The 17,263-nt window shown below is 39.7% G+C and overlaps 1 protein-coding gene across 1 annotated transcript in view; it reads right to left on the bottom strand.

The window, feature by feature from the left end:
- Nucleotides 1-273: 273 nt before the first annotated feature.
- Nucleotides 274-17,263, bottom strand: part of PRRC1 (proline rich coiled-coil 1) — a 43,537-nt gene continuing 26,547 nt past the window's right edge. The window contains exons 8-9 of the mRNA XM_046667237.1: nucleotides 12,790-12,892; nucleotides 274-2,087 (exon numbers count right to left, since the gene is read on the bottom strand). Of these exons, the coding sequence (XP_046523193.1) occupies nucleotides 1,878-2,087; nucleotides 12,790-12,892 (313 nt within the window). The 3' untranslated portion in view covers nucleotides 274-1,877. The remainder of the gene's footprint in view (nucleotides 2,088-12,789; nucleotides 12,893-17,263) is intronic.

Raw genomic sequence — 17,263 nt, forward strand, 5'->3', positions numbered from 1 at the left:
CGAGGTCAGTGTCTGTGATTCTATGAAAACAACCCTCAAAAGCATCGAGTAAGATCTTCAGGACTTAGTGAGATGAAAAGAAAATTAAAACTCAGACATTTTTAGGATCTGTAAAATTTCCCTGTAATAGGAGGGAAAGTAGCAGAAAGATTTTAAGTAGGACATACTTCCCTTCATCTTTAATCATGATTTGTCATCAGGCAAATAAAATATGTCATGATAAAAATACTGTTACAAAAGGGTAGCTTTTGAAAAATAAAAGATAGAAGCAAATGGAGGGGAAAGCCTTCTTTTTCTTATTCATGAAAAATGGAGAAAATATAGATGCAGTGTTAATAAATACCAGTAGAGGGGGAAAAAGTATTCTGTCCCTATTATGCCATTGCAACTGGTTACATCTCTTTTCTCTCTCTCATTACTTTTAATGACAGAGAAGTGTGAATTTCACTGAACAGTCATTACACAGTGCTTGGAAATTAACATATACCATAGTTGCAAAATTAATACTTATTTTTCTCAGACTCAGGAAAAAAAATAGCAAAAATCAAATAAGTATTTGAAGTAATGTTAATACAAAGCAAACATTACATGTAATGGTGACAGGCAGGATAAGAGGCTCAACACCCTTTATAAGACTGTGCTAATTCTTTCACATCTAGAGAACTGTATAAAAGAGTAAATAAAAATTAAATTACATTTATATAAGAAATTATTGTCAAAAAGTTATTTGAATGCATAGAGTTGAAAAGTATAAGACAAGCTATTTAATTTTGATTTGTATAAATTGAAAAGTGGTAAAATATATATTATTGGGGGAGAAAAAAAGCTTTTACACTAGACACAAACATAATGGACTAAACAAACCAGATTGAATACAAAACAGTTTCTTTGAAAACTTTCATAAAAAGTAAAGGCAGAATGGCACAAACTTAGAAAAGCAGTGTTTAAGGCAAACTAAATGAGAAGTAACCTTAACTAAAATAAGAAACATACCATTTCATCAACAACAAAGTAATTCCCTCTCAGATTTCTCTATTACAGTTAGGAAAATAGAGTGGAAGCACAAACAACGGCTGTTGTCAAGTCTTCTTGGAAGCAGCGCATAGTATTATATGAAAATAACACAAATGCTTCTGATTTAAAATATAATTGAATGATTTGCCACTTAGTTGCCATACAGCAATGAAGAATAAAATGTATTACCCTAATGTTCATAGTATAAATCTATGAAATGCCAAAACTTATTTAAACAAAAGAAAAAAGTAGAATTTTTCAGACTCTGTGTACACGACAACCAAAAAGAAAAGGATCAATTCTGTTACTTTGGCCCATGTTAAAAATATGCATAGAAACGCACGCCGTCTCCCACCAAGCGGGTGTCTTCAGGTAGATTGTTGAGCACACCACTCAGCATCAGGCCTAAGATCACGTGCACAGAAAGCTTCAAAGCCTGACAGTGACAAGATTAATCATGAATTAAAAGAAACAATGCTTTTAAAGAATATTCAGTACACATGTTCTTTAATTAACTATGTCTTCTTAAAAAACAATCAAGTACATATAATTAAGTTAAATGTCTTAGCACATGAATTTGCACCTTATAAATTTGGTATATCAAACTGTCCTACAAAAATATTTATATAATTTTTTTTGAGAACTACAGTATATGAAATTATATCATCATAAAAAGGATGTGTTTATTTTCATCTACTGGAATGACACCATGTCTTTCTAAGAAAAAAAAAAACCCCTGCAGCCTAAAGGAAAACCATCAAAACTGCTGGATTCACCGAGGTTATCCCATTTAAGAAGGTACAATCTCTTCTTTACTATCGAGCCCCAAGTGAGGAGCGTCAGCATCCGGGCTCAGTCTTTTCTCACAGGGTCCTGGGCGGCAGGCGCTGTTTATACATGCCCGCTAGTGCCTTCGCTGCACTGTGGATCATCTGTCGACGAGACATGCCAGTGAAAGTCACGTGCCAATCAGTCTGGCTGACATTTAGTAAACTCTTTTCCAGGACTTCACCCACTGTCACCAAAAGGCCTGACCACCTCAGATTGTAGTCCTGGGGAGTCAGACTTTGAGCCTAGGGAAAAATGAAATTGGTATTATTTATCATACATTAAAAAATATCATTGGAACAGGCTATAAGTGACACTTTAAAGTCTCTATTTTACTTTTAATATAGATTATGACAAACCTTGAGAAACAGTTATACTGCCAACTGTATGAAGTTACAAAGCTACGAAAGAGTCACAGCAATGCTGCACACGTCTACTTTGTTCAAAATGTCCACAGTAAGCTTGTTTTGTTTTCCACATATAATCTAAGTCTTAATCCAGTGACTCCATCTACCAGAGCTCAGTGTCAGAGGGCTTAAGATCTGCTTCTATATTCAGTATCACTTCAGGCTAATAATAAGATTAGTGCTAAAAGAGAAATACTGGCTCTTTTTAAAATCATAAAATTCCTACCAGAAAGAGGGATATTACGGCTTCAACCCATTCAGAAAAGAACTGTTCAATTAATTTGTAGAACAGTATCCTGGAAACTTCATTTCCAGGCGAATAAGTTAACACATATCAAATAATGTCGAGGACAGCATGAACCACGGTTACATCCTACCTGACCCAACCTGTATCTGCTCCCAGTCAAATCACTTACTCACCTACACAGAAATGAGAGAACAAATTCACTGCTTGCTATGCAGGAGTGACATGGGTGCTCTGTTTTAGGATGTTAGGTACAGTCCAGAGGAGTATACGTGTGTGTACAATGGATCCATACAGTGATTCCCAAACGCACTATGTATTAACAATCACCTGAGATGCTGTTTTAACAAAACCAGTTTTCTATGTCCCACGTAAGCCCACTGAATTGGAAACTCCACAGTAGGTTCCAAGAGAAAAAGTACATTATTAATAAAAGAGCTTCCAAGTAAAGTTGCTGCGAACAGCGCAGCAACCGGGGACCCTGCTCTGAGTCTTCTCTTTCACAACGTACACTGCACTATGTTTCAAGGACGAGAAACAGCAGATACTGTGACCAGGGAACGAGGCAAAGAAAGGCTTACTGAGGATCTGATCAACAACATGGTCTGTCAACTGTTTCTCAGACAAGAAAAAACTGTGTTCCATTTTGCAGAAATTGATGTCCCCATTTTGCAAATGTTGCTATCTTGCAAGGAAACTTACACGTTTACAGCAAGTTCCCTGCAAGTTATTCCAGTACCAAGTGTCCTAGAGTTACCTTAAACTTATTAGCATCTTAAGGTCTCCTCCTCTGGGAGGGTCCCAGCAGCCATTTTCAGATCATGCATCATATGTAAAAGCATGTGTACCTGCCATGCGCGTGCCCTGTACGAACACAGTCGTTACACATAAACCTGGTGTCTTCCGCTCTCTTGCGTATAAAGTTTCCACCAGCACTGAGCTCAGGGAGACAGTGCATTGAGACCTATCCCCCGTGTCCTCCATTGCTCGCGCAAACAATAAACCTTCACCTCACCTACTTCCGCCTTGGCTGTGCTTTTCAGCTCCACACTCACCACGAGACCACCCCACTGAGTTTGGTCACAATACAGATGCACAGATGTATCTAAGGTCCTCAGAGACACAGTAGAGCTGTGCTTCTCAAATGTGACACACACACGAAACACCTGAGGATCTTGTAAAGCTGCAGATCGTGATTCAGTGGCTCCGGGATAGGGCCCGAGAGCCGGCATTTGTAGCAAGTTTCCAGGTGATGCTTATGCTGCTAGGCCTAGGATCATCCTTTAGAGAAACAAGGTACTCAACATCATCAGCAAAAATCCAGAATAGCAGCGTTTTTAACGGGAAGGAGGGGACACGCAGGGGTCATTTTTATTTAACAAGCATAAATTGTGTGAACTTTTGTCCACATTTTCACTAACATATATGCTGATTACAATTCGCTAAAGGGCTAATTTCTATTCCTTTAAATAAAAAATTCCAACAATAAAGAGGCAAAGAATTAAACACCTCAAGATGGATAAAAAGCAACAAAGGAGGAGAGCTGAATAGCAGGAATAAAAAGAAGGCATCTCAATACACTTTTGCATCTTCTTACTTTTGAACTTCATGACAAGAAAATAAAACAATCACAACAGAAAAAAAGGCAAAGTAAAAAGCAAATGACACCCTCAGAATACCACTCTTCAGTTAACCACATTAACAATTTGTTGTATATCTTTCCAGGCCTTTTTTTCCCTATTTACATACATTTTAAAGTATATATATGTGTGTGTATACATATGTGTATATATGGACCATACCAGAGGCAGTTTTATTTTTATTTAGCAATATGTCATAAATTTTGCTATTAGTATATATACTTTTGTTTTATTAATGTATAGTTTTGATGCTTTGTTCTTTGAGCATGTCTATTTCTTTCCAATATACATTCCTAAAAATAAAATAAAAATTGTTCTTTTGCAATGCTCAGACATCTAGCACAAAAACGTTTGGTCAGGGGCCAGCCTGGTGGTATAGTGGTTAAGGTCACGTGCTCTGCTTCCTTGGCCTGGGGTTCGTGGGTTCAGGTCCCAGACGCAGACTTACACACTGCTCATCATGCCATGCTGAGGCAGTGTCTCACATACAAAAAATAGAGGAAGACTGCCACAGATGTTAGCTGAGGGCCAATCTTCTTCACCAAAAAAAAAAAAAAGGTTTGGTCAGCAAACTTTTTCTGAAAAGGGCCAGATAGTAAATATTGTAGGCTTGTGGGCCAGTCTCTCTTGCAACTAGTCAATTCTGCTGCTTAATACAGAAGCAGCTGTAAACAATATGTAACCAATATATTAAAAAACGAGCACAGGTGTGTCCCAATAACACTTCATTACCAAAACAGGCTGTGGGCAATTTTTTTGCTGTCCTCTAATTTTGAGCAATGTTAGAGTGGCAGTGACAGAAGCATCCTTATAATTACAAGGTTTCTAATGTTTTATCATTAGGTCTGATTGCTTTCATTTTCTAGTACACACATACCCTTCTAATCCTAATTAGTTAAGAGTTATCAGGATGGTTGTTAATTCCAGCAAATACTTTTCAACTCTACTGAAATCCTTTTTCTCCTTTAATCTGTTCACGTATTGAACTACGTAAACTGGTTTCCTATAGTTTGAACCCTTTGGCCATTCCTGGGACAAATGCTTCCTGGTCAGAATATAATACTTGTGATTTGTGATTTATAATAAGGAATACATATTTCATCTTCATCCCCAGTTTCTAGCACACAGCTCTCAAAACCCTTGGAATTTCCTAAGCAATAAAGAGCAATAAACGTCTTTTGTTATGTTAATGAGGTGTCTTTGGAAAGCCCTTAGGAAACCTAAGGATGGGGGCTGATTGCCAGGGGAGCCAACCACAAGATTAGAGGGCTGGAACTTTCTGTTCCCCCCTCCCACCTCAACTCTGGTGGGGGGGAGAATGGCTTCAGTTGGGAGAAGAGAGGTTGACTCAATCACCAGTGACCAATGATTTAATCAACCATGCCTATGCAATGAGGCCTCCATAAAAACCCAAAAGAAGGGGTTTTGGAGAGCTTTCAGGTTGGTGAACATGTGGCAATTTGGGGAGAGTGGTGTGCTCTGGGAGGGCATGGAAACTCCGTACCCTTTCCCCATACCGTGCCCTATGCAGCTCTTCCACCTGGCTGTTCCTTAGTTATATTCTTTCATAATAAACCAGTAATCTAGTGAGTAAATGGGTTTCCTGAGGAGGGGGTTATTAGAACCAATCTACGGCTAGTAGGTCAGAAGCAGAGGTGTCATAATCTGAACTTGAGACTGGCATCTGAAAGCAGGGAGTAGTCTTGTAGGACGGAGTCCTCAACCTGTGAGATCTGACATCTCCAGGTAGCTAGTGTCAGAACTGAGCTGAACTGCAGGACACCCAGCTGGTGTCCTAGAATTGCTTGGTGATATTAGAACTGGGTCAAAAACCTAAATAATTGGTGTCAGAGATGGTACTTGCTAGAAGGGCCCTGACTCATGGAAACATGTAGTTTGGGAAGAGAAAGATGGAAGGGTGGGGGATGAAGAACCTTTGATTCCTGGGTGGCCACATGGTCACTTGTGGTGTGGAACAGTGGCTGTGCTGTGTTCAGTTACTGAAGGTAAAATTTACCAATGGCATCTGAAGATGGTTCCAACTCTTCAGGAGTTGGTCACTGGATGCATAAGGAAATCCAAATTAATAAGGAAAAGGCAAAATATTCAATCTCTTGGTTACTGCTACCTGTAACAGCTAGAGTAGAAGTAAAAGAGAACACAGGATCCAGCCTTGATACCAGATCATCCTCAGATTTCAGTGAGTCTGCATTTTGGCCACTAGCCTCAAAGTTGCCCCCTAAGGTAAGAATTATGCAGGGACAACAGAAAGGACCTTTAAGATCTCTGGTCACCAAGAAGGCTGTCAACTTGGAGGGAAGACAAAACCAGGAAAGTACTGAAAGTAGAAGGTATAGTGTGAAGAAATTGTCTCATTCTGTGGATGGGTATCATCAGCTTCCCGAGGAACCTTTACTAAAATGGATTATGAGACTGATTCAGGAGCTGTGTCTTTGGTTTTGAATGCTGCAGAAGGAAAAGCATGTTTGGGTTGATAGACCACACACACAGTTCACTGTGGAACAATCACACATGGCTATATGGGATCCAAACAGGGGGTTATTCCTAAGGAACAACTGGCGTGGTGGACTGCATAAAAGCCATTTACCCTGAGAAGAAGGGGGACTGTCACCCCTTATAAATGCCAAATGGAACAACCCAGATGAAGCAGCTGATACGCTTCATAGACAAGCCATGTGGGACTGGCTTTATGATGACCAGGATACTCACCTGCTCAAGATGCCTGCTATGCTATGGTTCAGGGGGTCCCTTTCACATGGGCACCTCATATAACCCTACTGTTGCAAAACTGAAAAATAGTTCGGGAAGCCTTATCAAATTTGCTATCTCAGCTGCCCCTCATGGGCCTTATTTCTAATAAAAACATTAGGTTAATTAACGAGAGACTGCAAAGAAGCCCATGGGACAGTCAAGAGACTCTTCCCCACAAGGTGGAAAATTTTAAACAGTTATTAAGAAATAAGGTGAATAAAGCAAATTCTGTTAAGAATGAAATAAAGAGGAATCAGAAAGGGGAGAGCGACGGGACCCGGCCCAGTAGGGTGGAAATCTTCAGCCGGTTATTAAGAAATGGGATAAATAACATGGACATTGAGGGGGTTAAAACAAAGGTTTTAGTACAGGACTACCAAAGGTTGGGTGTGCCAAAGGGCCCCCTGCAGGTCTCCCAACATTAAAGGGCCCCAAACAAGTCAGATCTATTTACCCATTTGGAGGAATTTAAGTCAGAAGGTACAGATTACACTGAGACACCTGACCAGCAACCAAATGGGGAAGTGGTTACACAGATTAACCAAGAGAAAGACTGACAGAAGGGCCCAGGTCCCCTGGCTTGACCCCTACTTGGGGACCCAAAGACTCTGCACAAGAGTGGGTAAAATGGTCAGGGGGTGGAGAAGAGAAGTTTTCAGGACTCCTTGACAACAGGAGTCCGTTGAGCTGTGCCAACAAAGCCTATGGGTCAAGTCCTGACTCCTGCTCCAACTGGATTGAAAGCAAGTAAAAATGTAATGGCTGATAGGATTAGGAAAGTTCAAGGTTTCAGCAGGTATTATGTAAAGAAGTTCTGTCTCTTTTACCTGGATGTTTTATGGCAATGGGTATGATGTCTGGCTGGGGAACACGTCCCTACCTAATACGGTAAACCCAAAACCTGTACATGAAGTTCTAACGGAGGCTACAGTTAGGAACATAAGAGTTGATGGAATTACAGTAAAAGCTTGGAGAACTGCAACATCTGAACAAGCTTTAGGTGAAGTGGTTGTTTTTTTATACCTGGTTGTATTTGGGGGATGGACACTCTATCTTATTGGGGAACATTTCCCCTACCTACTATTGCAGAACAGAAGGGATGTAATTCTGCCCTTCAAGCATTACTAACTTGACACGCTAAATTGGAACCAGTAAGATTGCCTGAGCCCACTGAGTGTGGAATAGAAGCTGGGGTGCTAGCTGGTAGGGACAAATTCTCTGTGCCATAGCCCCATGTGGAGCACAGACTGAGGCTTACGGAAAAATCTGACTACCTCCCAGTGACGACTACTGGGACCTTGGATCAGAGAATTCCCATTTGAGGGGCATTTACTACCTAGTTATCACACACTATTAACTGAAGTTATTCCTGTGACTGAAGGACATAAAATGACCTTGAAACATGAAATACCCAAAATGTCTAGGATGATGTTGGAGAAATGCCCTAATGGGGATGGGAGTGCCCAGAGGAGCTCCTTAATAATACGGAAACGATTTACACAGGATCACGCAGCTTGGGGAATGCAAGGAAGGAGGAAGCACTCATGAGCAGGGAGCCTTTTCTCCCCTCGGACTGACTTTCGAGCCACGTGAGGAGCTGTCGGAACAGACTGCCACGTGGACAGTGTCCTATGAACAGCTCTCAACTGAACAACAAAGAGCTGCTTGGTGTATGGATAACAGTTCCATGGTGAACGGACATCTTATTTGGAAGGTGACCACTCCGACTGAAGAAGGTAAAAACAAATCAGCCCAGTAGGCTGAACTACATGCTGTTTTCCCAGTAGCAATGAAGGAATTAAACAGTGGGAAAATCCCTCATGTGTCGTTTTTCATTGACTCATGGTAATGGCCAATGGCCTGGCTATATAATAAGGCAAGAGGGCAATGGAAACCTGGCTTATTAAAAAGATGCCCATATGGGGCAGAGCCCTGTGAAAATCACTATGAGAATTTGAGATGCATTAAAGTAGGACATGGTGATGCCCATCAGAAGAACTCCCTTCCAGGTCTGGAAGGTGATTGGAACTGACAAGCAGATATCCCCATGTGCTCCCTTTGGATGGCCACCCGGGTCCATGCGATGAGTGAACCTGGAAGTACTGCAGAGTGCAGAGATGGGCTGAATCTAGACATATTCCTTTTGCACCCTCTGAGGCCCAAAATGCCAATAAGAACTGTCTGCCAATAGAGAGAGACTGCAAATGGCTATGTGGCAGATTCCCTGATGGGAGGGCCATGAACATAGCTGACAAGGGAGACTGACGCTGGTAACACCAGGGAGCTACAAATGGGTCTTGACAGGACTAGACACTGACTCCAGACTGGACTTTTCTTAGCCAGTGGTAGATGCAAATGCTCAGAGAGCTATAAAAGAACCGGAACAGAAGACAGTGCACCAATTTGGACAGCTGAGCATTATTTCTTCAGAGCAAGGAAGACACTGTGCAGCCCATGTCCAACAACGGGCAGAGAGATATCCTCCTCAGGAGTGTGTGTTCACACTCTATATGAGTGGGACTAAAGGAGCACCTGCACTGGATAAATTCGTGTCTTTTCTGGTGGATCTGGGGAAGAAGGGGTTGGGGAGGATGGGGGTATGACTATGCAATTCTTGCCAAGGGAGGAGGACACTAAGACGCTGGTGTAATCACTTCTGATTTTCCCCTATCTGATGTAGTGGGTGTATGACCAGAGTTGCAAATACAAGTGCAGGAAACAGCGATGATTCCTAAGCAAGAAACTGTAACTAGGTTTTTAACTTTTATGTTAAAATTCCTAAGGGCCTATGGGGCAGGATGTGCCTTCACTCCATTTGGCAAAATTGGGGCTCACAGTGAATGTGGCTATATTGCGGCTGGTAAAGATAGCCCACTAGCTCTGTGCCCATGCAACCTTACCTTATCTGAATAGAAGAGGACGGAAGGGGAGGCACTTGCTGGACTAGTGTTGCTGCCTGCAATCTAGACCAGCACAGTGGCTCAACCTAATGTCCCATTCAAAGGTGGAGAAGTTTGGGTATAAATGAAGAAAAAGAAAAATAGTAACTATGGGTAAAGGAATGAATAAATGGTTATGTAATGAAGGAAATGGATTATTACAGTAATACTACAAGAGGCTCAGAGCAAGAGATGATGTCTCTTAGCCTGAATATACCAGATGCCTGAAAGGGTGAAGCCATACATTGCTTACACCACTCTGCTTCTGGAACCTGACAAGAGCAAATGGAAGCCTGCAAACTTGAGTGGCCTAGCTCTGAGACACTTTCATAGGATATGATGATGGACTGGTTAGTTATTAATGACTGAATGGGATTCTAGTAATGTGCCAACATCTTTTGACCTTTATGATTGTTTTGCTATAAAGGATGCGTGTTTGAAGACCAGGGAGTGGATTGTGATATTGTGATTTATAAGAAATATGCATTTGGTCTTCGACCTCAGTTTCCGGGACACAGCACCTAAAATCCTTGGAATTTCCTAAGTGATAAGAGCAATAAAGGTGTCTTTGTTATGTTAATGACATGTCTTCAGAAAAGCTTTGAGGTAACTTAAAGATGGGGCTGTTTGCCACATTAACCAACCCCAAGATGAGAGGGTTGGAACTTTCAGTTCCTCCCCTACCCCCCCAACTCCAGAGAGAGGCTGGAGGTTGAACCAGTCACCAACTGCCAATGATTTAATCACTCATGCCTATGTAATGAAGCCTCCATAAAAACCCACAAGGACACGCTTGGTGGAGAGCTTTTGGGTTGGTGAACATATTTAGATTTGGGGAGAGTGGTGAGTTTGGAGAGGGCATGGAAAATCCACACCCTCTCCCCATACCTTGCACTATGCAGCTCTTCCATCTGGCGGTGGAATCAGTTATAGTCTTTGACAATAATCCTGTCATCTAGTGAGTAAGTGGGTTTCCTGAGTTCTACGAGCTGCTCTAGCAAATTAACTGAATCCAAGGAGAGGGTCATGGGAATCTAATTTATAGCCAGTTTGTCAGAAGTGTACAGTAACAACCTGGACTTGCAATTAGTGTCTGAAGTGGTGGTTGGGGGGGGAGTCTTGTGAAACTGAGCCCTTAACTCCAAGAGATCTGACACTATCTCTGGGAAGATAGTGTCAGAACTGAGTTGACTTGTATGACCCCAGATGGTATTGAAGAAGTGCTTGGTGGCGTGGGAAGAAACCCTCCCTACTGGAATTGGTTCCAGAACCTTTTTTAATGTTCTAATACATTTCAGAATTTTATTTATTAAGTTTACCAATGATTCTGACATTTAGTTCTTAAGTGACACTGTATTATAATTTTTGTGATGTTAGGTGACAGGCTAGTCTCACAGAATGAAATGGCAAACTTTCTACCTCTATTTTTGATACTCTACAGAGCATGAGAATTATGTTCTTTGAATACTTTGTAGACCTCACTTATAACACCATTAGAACTCACTGATATTTTTGGGGCTAGATGAAATTCTTCCAGTCTAACGCTTCATTGAGGTAATTAGGTTGAATCATATGAAACTGCCAATATTTGACTGTTTTTGACTTCAAAGACAGCAACTTTGTACAGTTCAACCTAATACTCATTCTTGACTGGCATATAAGTATGCACAGTATTTGCTTACAATCTTTAAACTCTCCAATACAAAGGTGATTTAATGTCACCATCTAAAAAATGTTTTCTTCAACTTCTGAAAGAAATTATGATAAAAACTATGGTATAATTACAAGATTCAATAAAATTTCAAAGTTCCAAGCATCAATTCTTAGTCCCGGCCAGCCCCATGGCCAAGTGGTTAAGTTGGTGCACTGTGCTTCAGCGGCCCGGGGTTCACAGGTTTAGATCCTGGATGCAGACCTACACCCCGCTCATCAAGCCATGCTGTGGGGGCATCCCACGTAGAGGAACTAGAATGACCTACAACTAGGATATACAACTATGTACTGAGGCTTTGGGGAGGGAAAAAAAAAATTCTTAGTTCCCATCAAAACTGTAAAGCCCTAAAAGAGGGCCATAGGTTGCTTCCACAGATTCTATGAACATATATGCCAAATTTATGTGCTTGTATACATGTATTTTCTTGGGAGAAAACCCAAAAGCTTTATCAGATTCTCAAATGCCTAAAGTCACAAATAACTTTAAGAGACAGTTTTGAAATGCCATTCAACAATGTATATAAGTACAAATGTGGTAAATTTCATGAAACAGAGGAGAGAAAAAAGTCAACAAAATACCATGTAAGAGTACCAAGATTACAATGCATATATATTTACATTCCATTTTGTTCAAGAAAGGATTCAAGGTAACAAAAATATAGAGGGAATCAAATCATTATACATTTATGATTACATTCTTGTGGAAACTCTGTGGATAGGTAAACTATAGTTACATTTTTCAACAAACCTAAAGACACGAACCTTTGATCTAAAGTTTCTGAACTTTTTGCTACATAGGTTTCTACTTGTCACTAAAGATGAACAAACTTAAAGAGGAAGATCGAAACAAAGAAAAAGGAAATGGATGCATCAGAAGAATAAAATGTGAGATAAAATGGAACGTAAATGAAAGGTGAACATAAAACCAGCAGAAGATCTTAGGGTGGTCAACACAACCATAAAAACAAAGAAAAAAATGAGGGAAATAGTGATTAACCATATAATGTATCACCTTTTCAAAGACAGCTAGACAAGCAAAGTGGGGAGGTACTAAAACAAGCTGGAAGGAACAGTGAATTGAAAAGCAAAGAGAAAAGGCTAAAAGGGAAAAGAGTGAAGCAAAATCAAGAATTTATCAGATTTCCAATGAACAATCTGACACAAATTTTTATTTTGAAAACAATATTGCACATTTCTCTGGAGCAGAAAGAAAAAGAGAAGGAGAAGCTGACCTGTTGGACACACTCCAGAGGCACTGGCGTGGCCTGAGTAAACGTTTCTAGATGAATGCCATGGACGGGATCTTCAACTATCAAACAACCAATGTCAAACCACCTGAAAGAGAATATACGAGTCTCAAATTGTTTGTGTGTGCAATAAAAGTTATAGTGAATAGAGAAAACAAAGCAAAAAACAAGTACTATCATTCAGATAATACACTGGCAGATTTCAAAAAGGAAATGTCCTCCTAATCAATTTTCAAGAGGACAATCCATAAAAGCAGTATCTAAAATTTTCCTGTTGGCTTAATTCCAAGAGGAGAAAAAGAATGGAGAATAACAAAAAAATAACTGAAAATTACCATGTAAAGTTCCTTAGCAAGAAATGCTAAGATGGGGCATAAGAACGGGAATAGGATTACTCAAATATGCAGCAGATCAATCTGCCCATTTAAACATGCAAATAGTTTGTCATGAGTAATATTCTTAAAATGTCAGTTGCTAAAATACGGGAATTTTTATATTACCATCTCTATCACTAATATGTAGCGAAGTAGCAAAGCTATTAGCAAATTAAAAAATAAGCTCACTTACAGGAAATAATCCTCTCCTCATTCCTGATAAATCTTTCTAGTCACGTTTCCAAAACTATTTACAATGAATCAGTCTTTGAGAACAGCTTCGTGAAATCGAGAAAACTTTCGTCCATTTAAAGATACTTATAAATTATAAAAAGTGATACATTTTAAAATTGACTTAAGTGAAATCATCTGTAAGACCATTAGCATTTTATCTAACCAGAACCATGAAACCAGATGCCCTGAAACTATGAATTTAAATAACAAGAGGATATGGAGCAAGAAAATGTTCAAAGTCTATTTTTTTTAAATATGTAGATCTAATAAAGTGTGATGAAATACAAAATGCATTAGGAAACTCCTATACCTATTCAAAGAAACAACAAAGTAAAATGTAGAATATCTTTGCTGAGTATTAAAATGGCAGTTTGTAATGTCTGTAGTATTCATATCCTAAGACTCTGTTTTAAATTAAGAACATTAAATAATATTCATTGTATTTGGTATACTAATCAATACTGTATTTTGCATGATTTGTGTATAATGCAGGTGGCAGGGCGTAATTGTAGTGACTACGCTGACAGTCGTGGACATCCTGAAAAGCAGGCTCATTGAAGCTGAGAGAAAAGTCTCTTCTGAGACACCAGTGAACACACATTAGAACTCCAGGATCACCTTTGTTCCCTAAAATACTATCATGCTCCCAAACACATCCACCTGTATACCCCATTCTCTTCAACTCAGTATCTAAAACTGCAATCACTGTTATGCCCACCAAAACCTCTTCCATTTCTTTCGCCAGCTGGCTGAGTAAACTCTCAGTTTTTCTCCCTCTCCTTCTTACTGTCTTTCAACTCCATCTCCACTCCCCACCCCAGCGTGGAGGAAGAATGGTAATATCCACTGACCATGTTCAAGGACAGTCACTTCATGGACTTGACCAATCCTATGTGGAAACCACTTTAACTTAAAAAAGGCTTAAGAAGAAGTGTGGTTTCCAAGACATTGAGATTTCATGCAGCTGAAAAAATTTCAAAATAGAATCTCGGGAACTGATGTAGGTATGCCAATTTGTATTTTAACAAAGACAGACATCTACTAACACTAGTCAATTCACAGAAGAAAGGACATTTTTGTGTGTGTGTGTGTGTGTGAGGAAGATTGGCCCTGAGCTAACATCTGTTGCCAATCCTCCTCTTTTTGCTTGAGGAAGATTGTTGCTGAGCTAACATCTGTGCCAATCTTCCTCTATTTTGTATGTGGGATGCCACCATAGCATGGCTTGATGAGCAGTGTCTAAGTCTGCGCCCAGGATCTGAACCTGCGAACCCCAGGGTATCGAAGCAGAGCACGTGAACTTATTAACCACTACACGACTGGGCCAGCCCCAGAAAGGACATTTTAAAGACATTTTAGCACATTTAACACATAAACCAAGATTTTAAAACTTAATAGGTTAATCTCTGAATAAGGATGGTTCATATTTACACTGGCATTTTTCCATGTATGGTATACATCATGCTAATTTTTCTCATGTAGCATGAACTGATGCAAACTTCATCACAGACAGGTCTATACTGGCTCTACAATGCTACGGGCTAAACACATTTGGGATTTCTTCTTTCAGCTGACTTGCTCTTCCTGAATTGGTCTTTTTTAGTCTCAGTTATAAGCATGCATTTCCTTGACTTTATCTTCTGTACGTTATTTCCCACAGTAACATTGCAGAGAGAATTAGCCAAAGCAGGAACTATCAAGCGCTTTGGATTCTGGGTTTGCTGTCTATTCTCATGTCCTCCCTCTCTCCTCTTTCTGTGTCTTACTATCACAACCTTTCCATCTTTTCTCCTTCTTAATCCATACTAGAAACCATCAACAGACTTCCTAATACCATTAACTATTCCTAATCTTCCCAATATGCTACTCTTCTGCTCAAAAGGTACTTGGTAGGAAAACTAGCCTAGTTTCCAGGTATGATGGAGCCATTTATGATAGAGGCCAATACTCCCAATGAGAAGCTGGATGAGTTATACAAGTCACATATCCAAATGCATCAAAGAGCTGTAAGAGCAAGTAAGACAGAAAAAATAACATTCTGGACAGGGAGAACCTTTCAAAGATGAGCTGAAGACCTCCAGCTGACCCTGAGTGCAACCCAGCCCCGGCTCAGCTCAGTCTGTGACTAAAGTACACCACACTACCCATTTCCACACACCCCACAACTCCGTTCATTAGAGGAAAGGGTGAACCTTCTCAAGTTCACCTGAAGACTTAGAGTTTCTCATCAACAATGTCTAGCTTCCGAAGTTTACTGGCCATTCAAAGAGAGGGCACCATATCATCTCACCAATAGGAGGCTAAAGGAAACCTACAAATGAACACACTGGAGTTAGTAGACAAGGATTTTAAAATAACTATGACTCATGTAGTCAAGAAAAAAGAGGTAAAGATAGTCAAAACAGATGAAAAGGTCTAGGTATTCAATAGATAAACTGAATCTTTTGTTTTTTAAAGTAAGAACTCAACGTATAGGCTTAACAGCAGACTGCACACAGCAGAGCAGGATTACTGACCCTGAAGACGTGAACAGAAAATGCTCAACCTGGAGAAGAGAGGAAGAAAAACCAGTGTGGGGGATGGGAAGAGGGATGACAATGTGAGAAACGTAAAATACTGTCAAAATGTACACAAGCATGTAATTAGAGTCCCAAAAAGAGAAAGGAGAGAAGACGGGCCAGAAGCAAATTCTGAAGATACAATGGCCACAAATTTTCCAAAATCGATGAACGATATAAACCCAATGAAAGACAGAATCAAGCTCAGTGAATCCACAAAAATTTAAATATAAAAGTGAGCAAACACAGAGACACCTAGGTGTACCACAGTACTGCAAAAATAAAATAACAGAAAAAATCCTAAACGCAGCCAGAGAAAACATTATCTTCATAGAAACAGTAAGATGGATAGCTAATTCTTAATAGAAATGATGGAAGCCGGAAAACAATACATCTTTAAAGTGAAGAAGAAAAGAAATGCCAACCTAGACTTCTATATCCAGCAAAAATATCTTTCAAAAATCAAGGTGAATTAAAAGTGCTTTCAGATGAACAAAAACTGAGAGAATTCATAGCTACAGTCCTCCATTATAATGTAGTACCAAAGGAAGCTCTTTAGGCAGAAGGAAAAACAAAAAATGCAGGACAGAATTCAGAGAGTAAATATAAATGAATATTGACTGCACAGAACAATACTGGTAAGATCTTAGAAGTTTCAAATACATGCAGAATTAAGATACTTGACCACAATACTGTAAAAGGTGGGGGCGGCAGGGAATGGTATTAAAAGCAGTTCCAGTATTATCAAAAGTCATACTTTCTATTGTAACGTAATACATCAAAGAAGGTACAACGTAATCTCTAAGGTAACCATTAAATAGTAAAAGGTTAATAGAGGAGAAAATGAAATAAGAATCATTGGATGGTTACTTGGTGCTTACACAGAAAGTTCAACTTCTCAACCTAGCATTTGAAGCTCTCCACAATCTGTCCCCAAATCACTTCCTGATTTCCTATCCAACAAAAGTTCAGCCAAGCTGATACAATCAGACCCCAGAATACATCTTAAATTATGTTCAAACTTTTCCTCCACTCAGATGTCCTACCTATTCTTTTCCACTTATCCAAATTTTACCTACTCTTCAAAATCCAGTTCAAGTCCCAACTACTCATCAATCTCATCTGACACCACCTCCACACTCAGTTACCTCCACTGACATTGTATATGTTTACTGTCAGGAAAAAATGACATGCCTTCTTATGCAATCATTTAAAACAGTTCATCTGTGTATATATTTTCTCTCCCCATTGGCCTATAATATACCCCTAAAGTTGGAAAACATTTTTTGTATA

Source organism: Equus quagga, chromosome 7, assembly GCF_021613505.1.
Source record: "Equus quagga isolate Etosha38 chromosome 7, UCLA_HA_Equagga_1.0, whole genome shotgun sequence".
Lineage (NCBI taxonomy): Eukaryota > Metazoa > Chordata > Mammalia > Perissodactyla > Equidae > Equus > Equus quagga.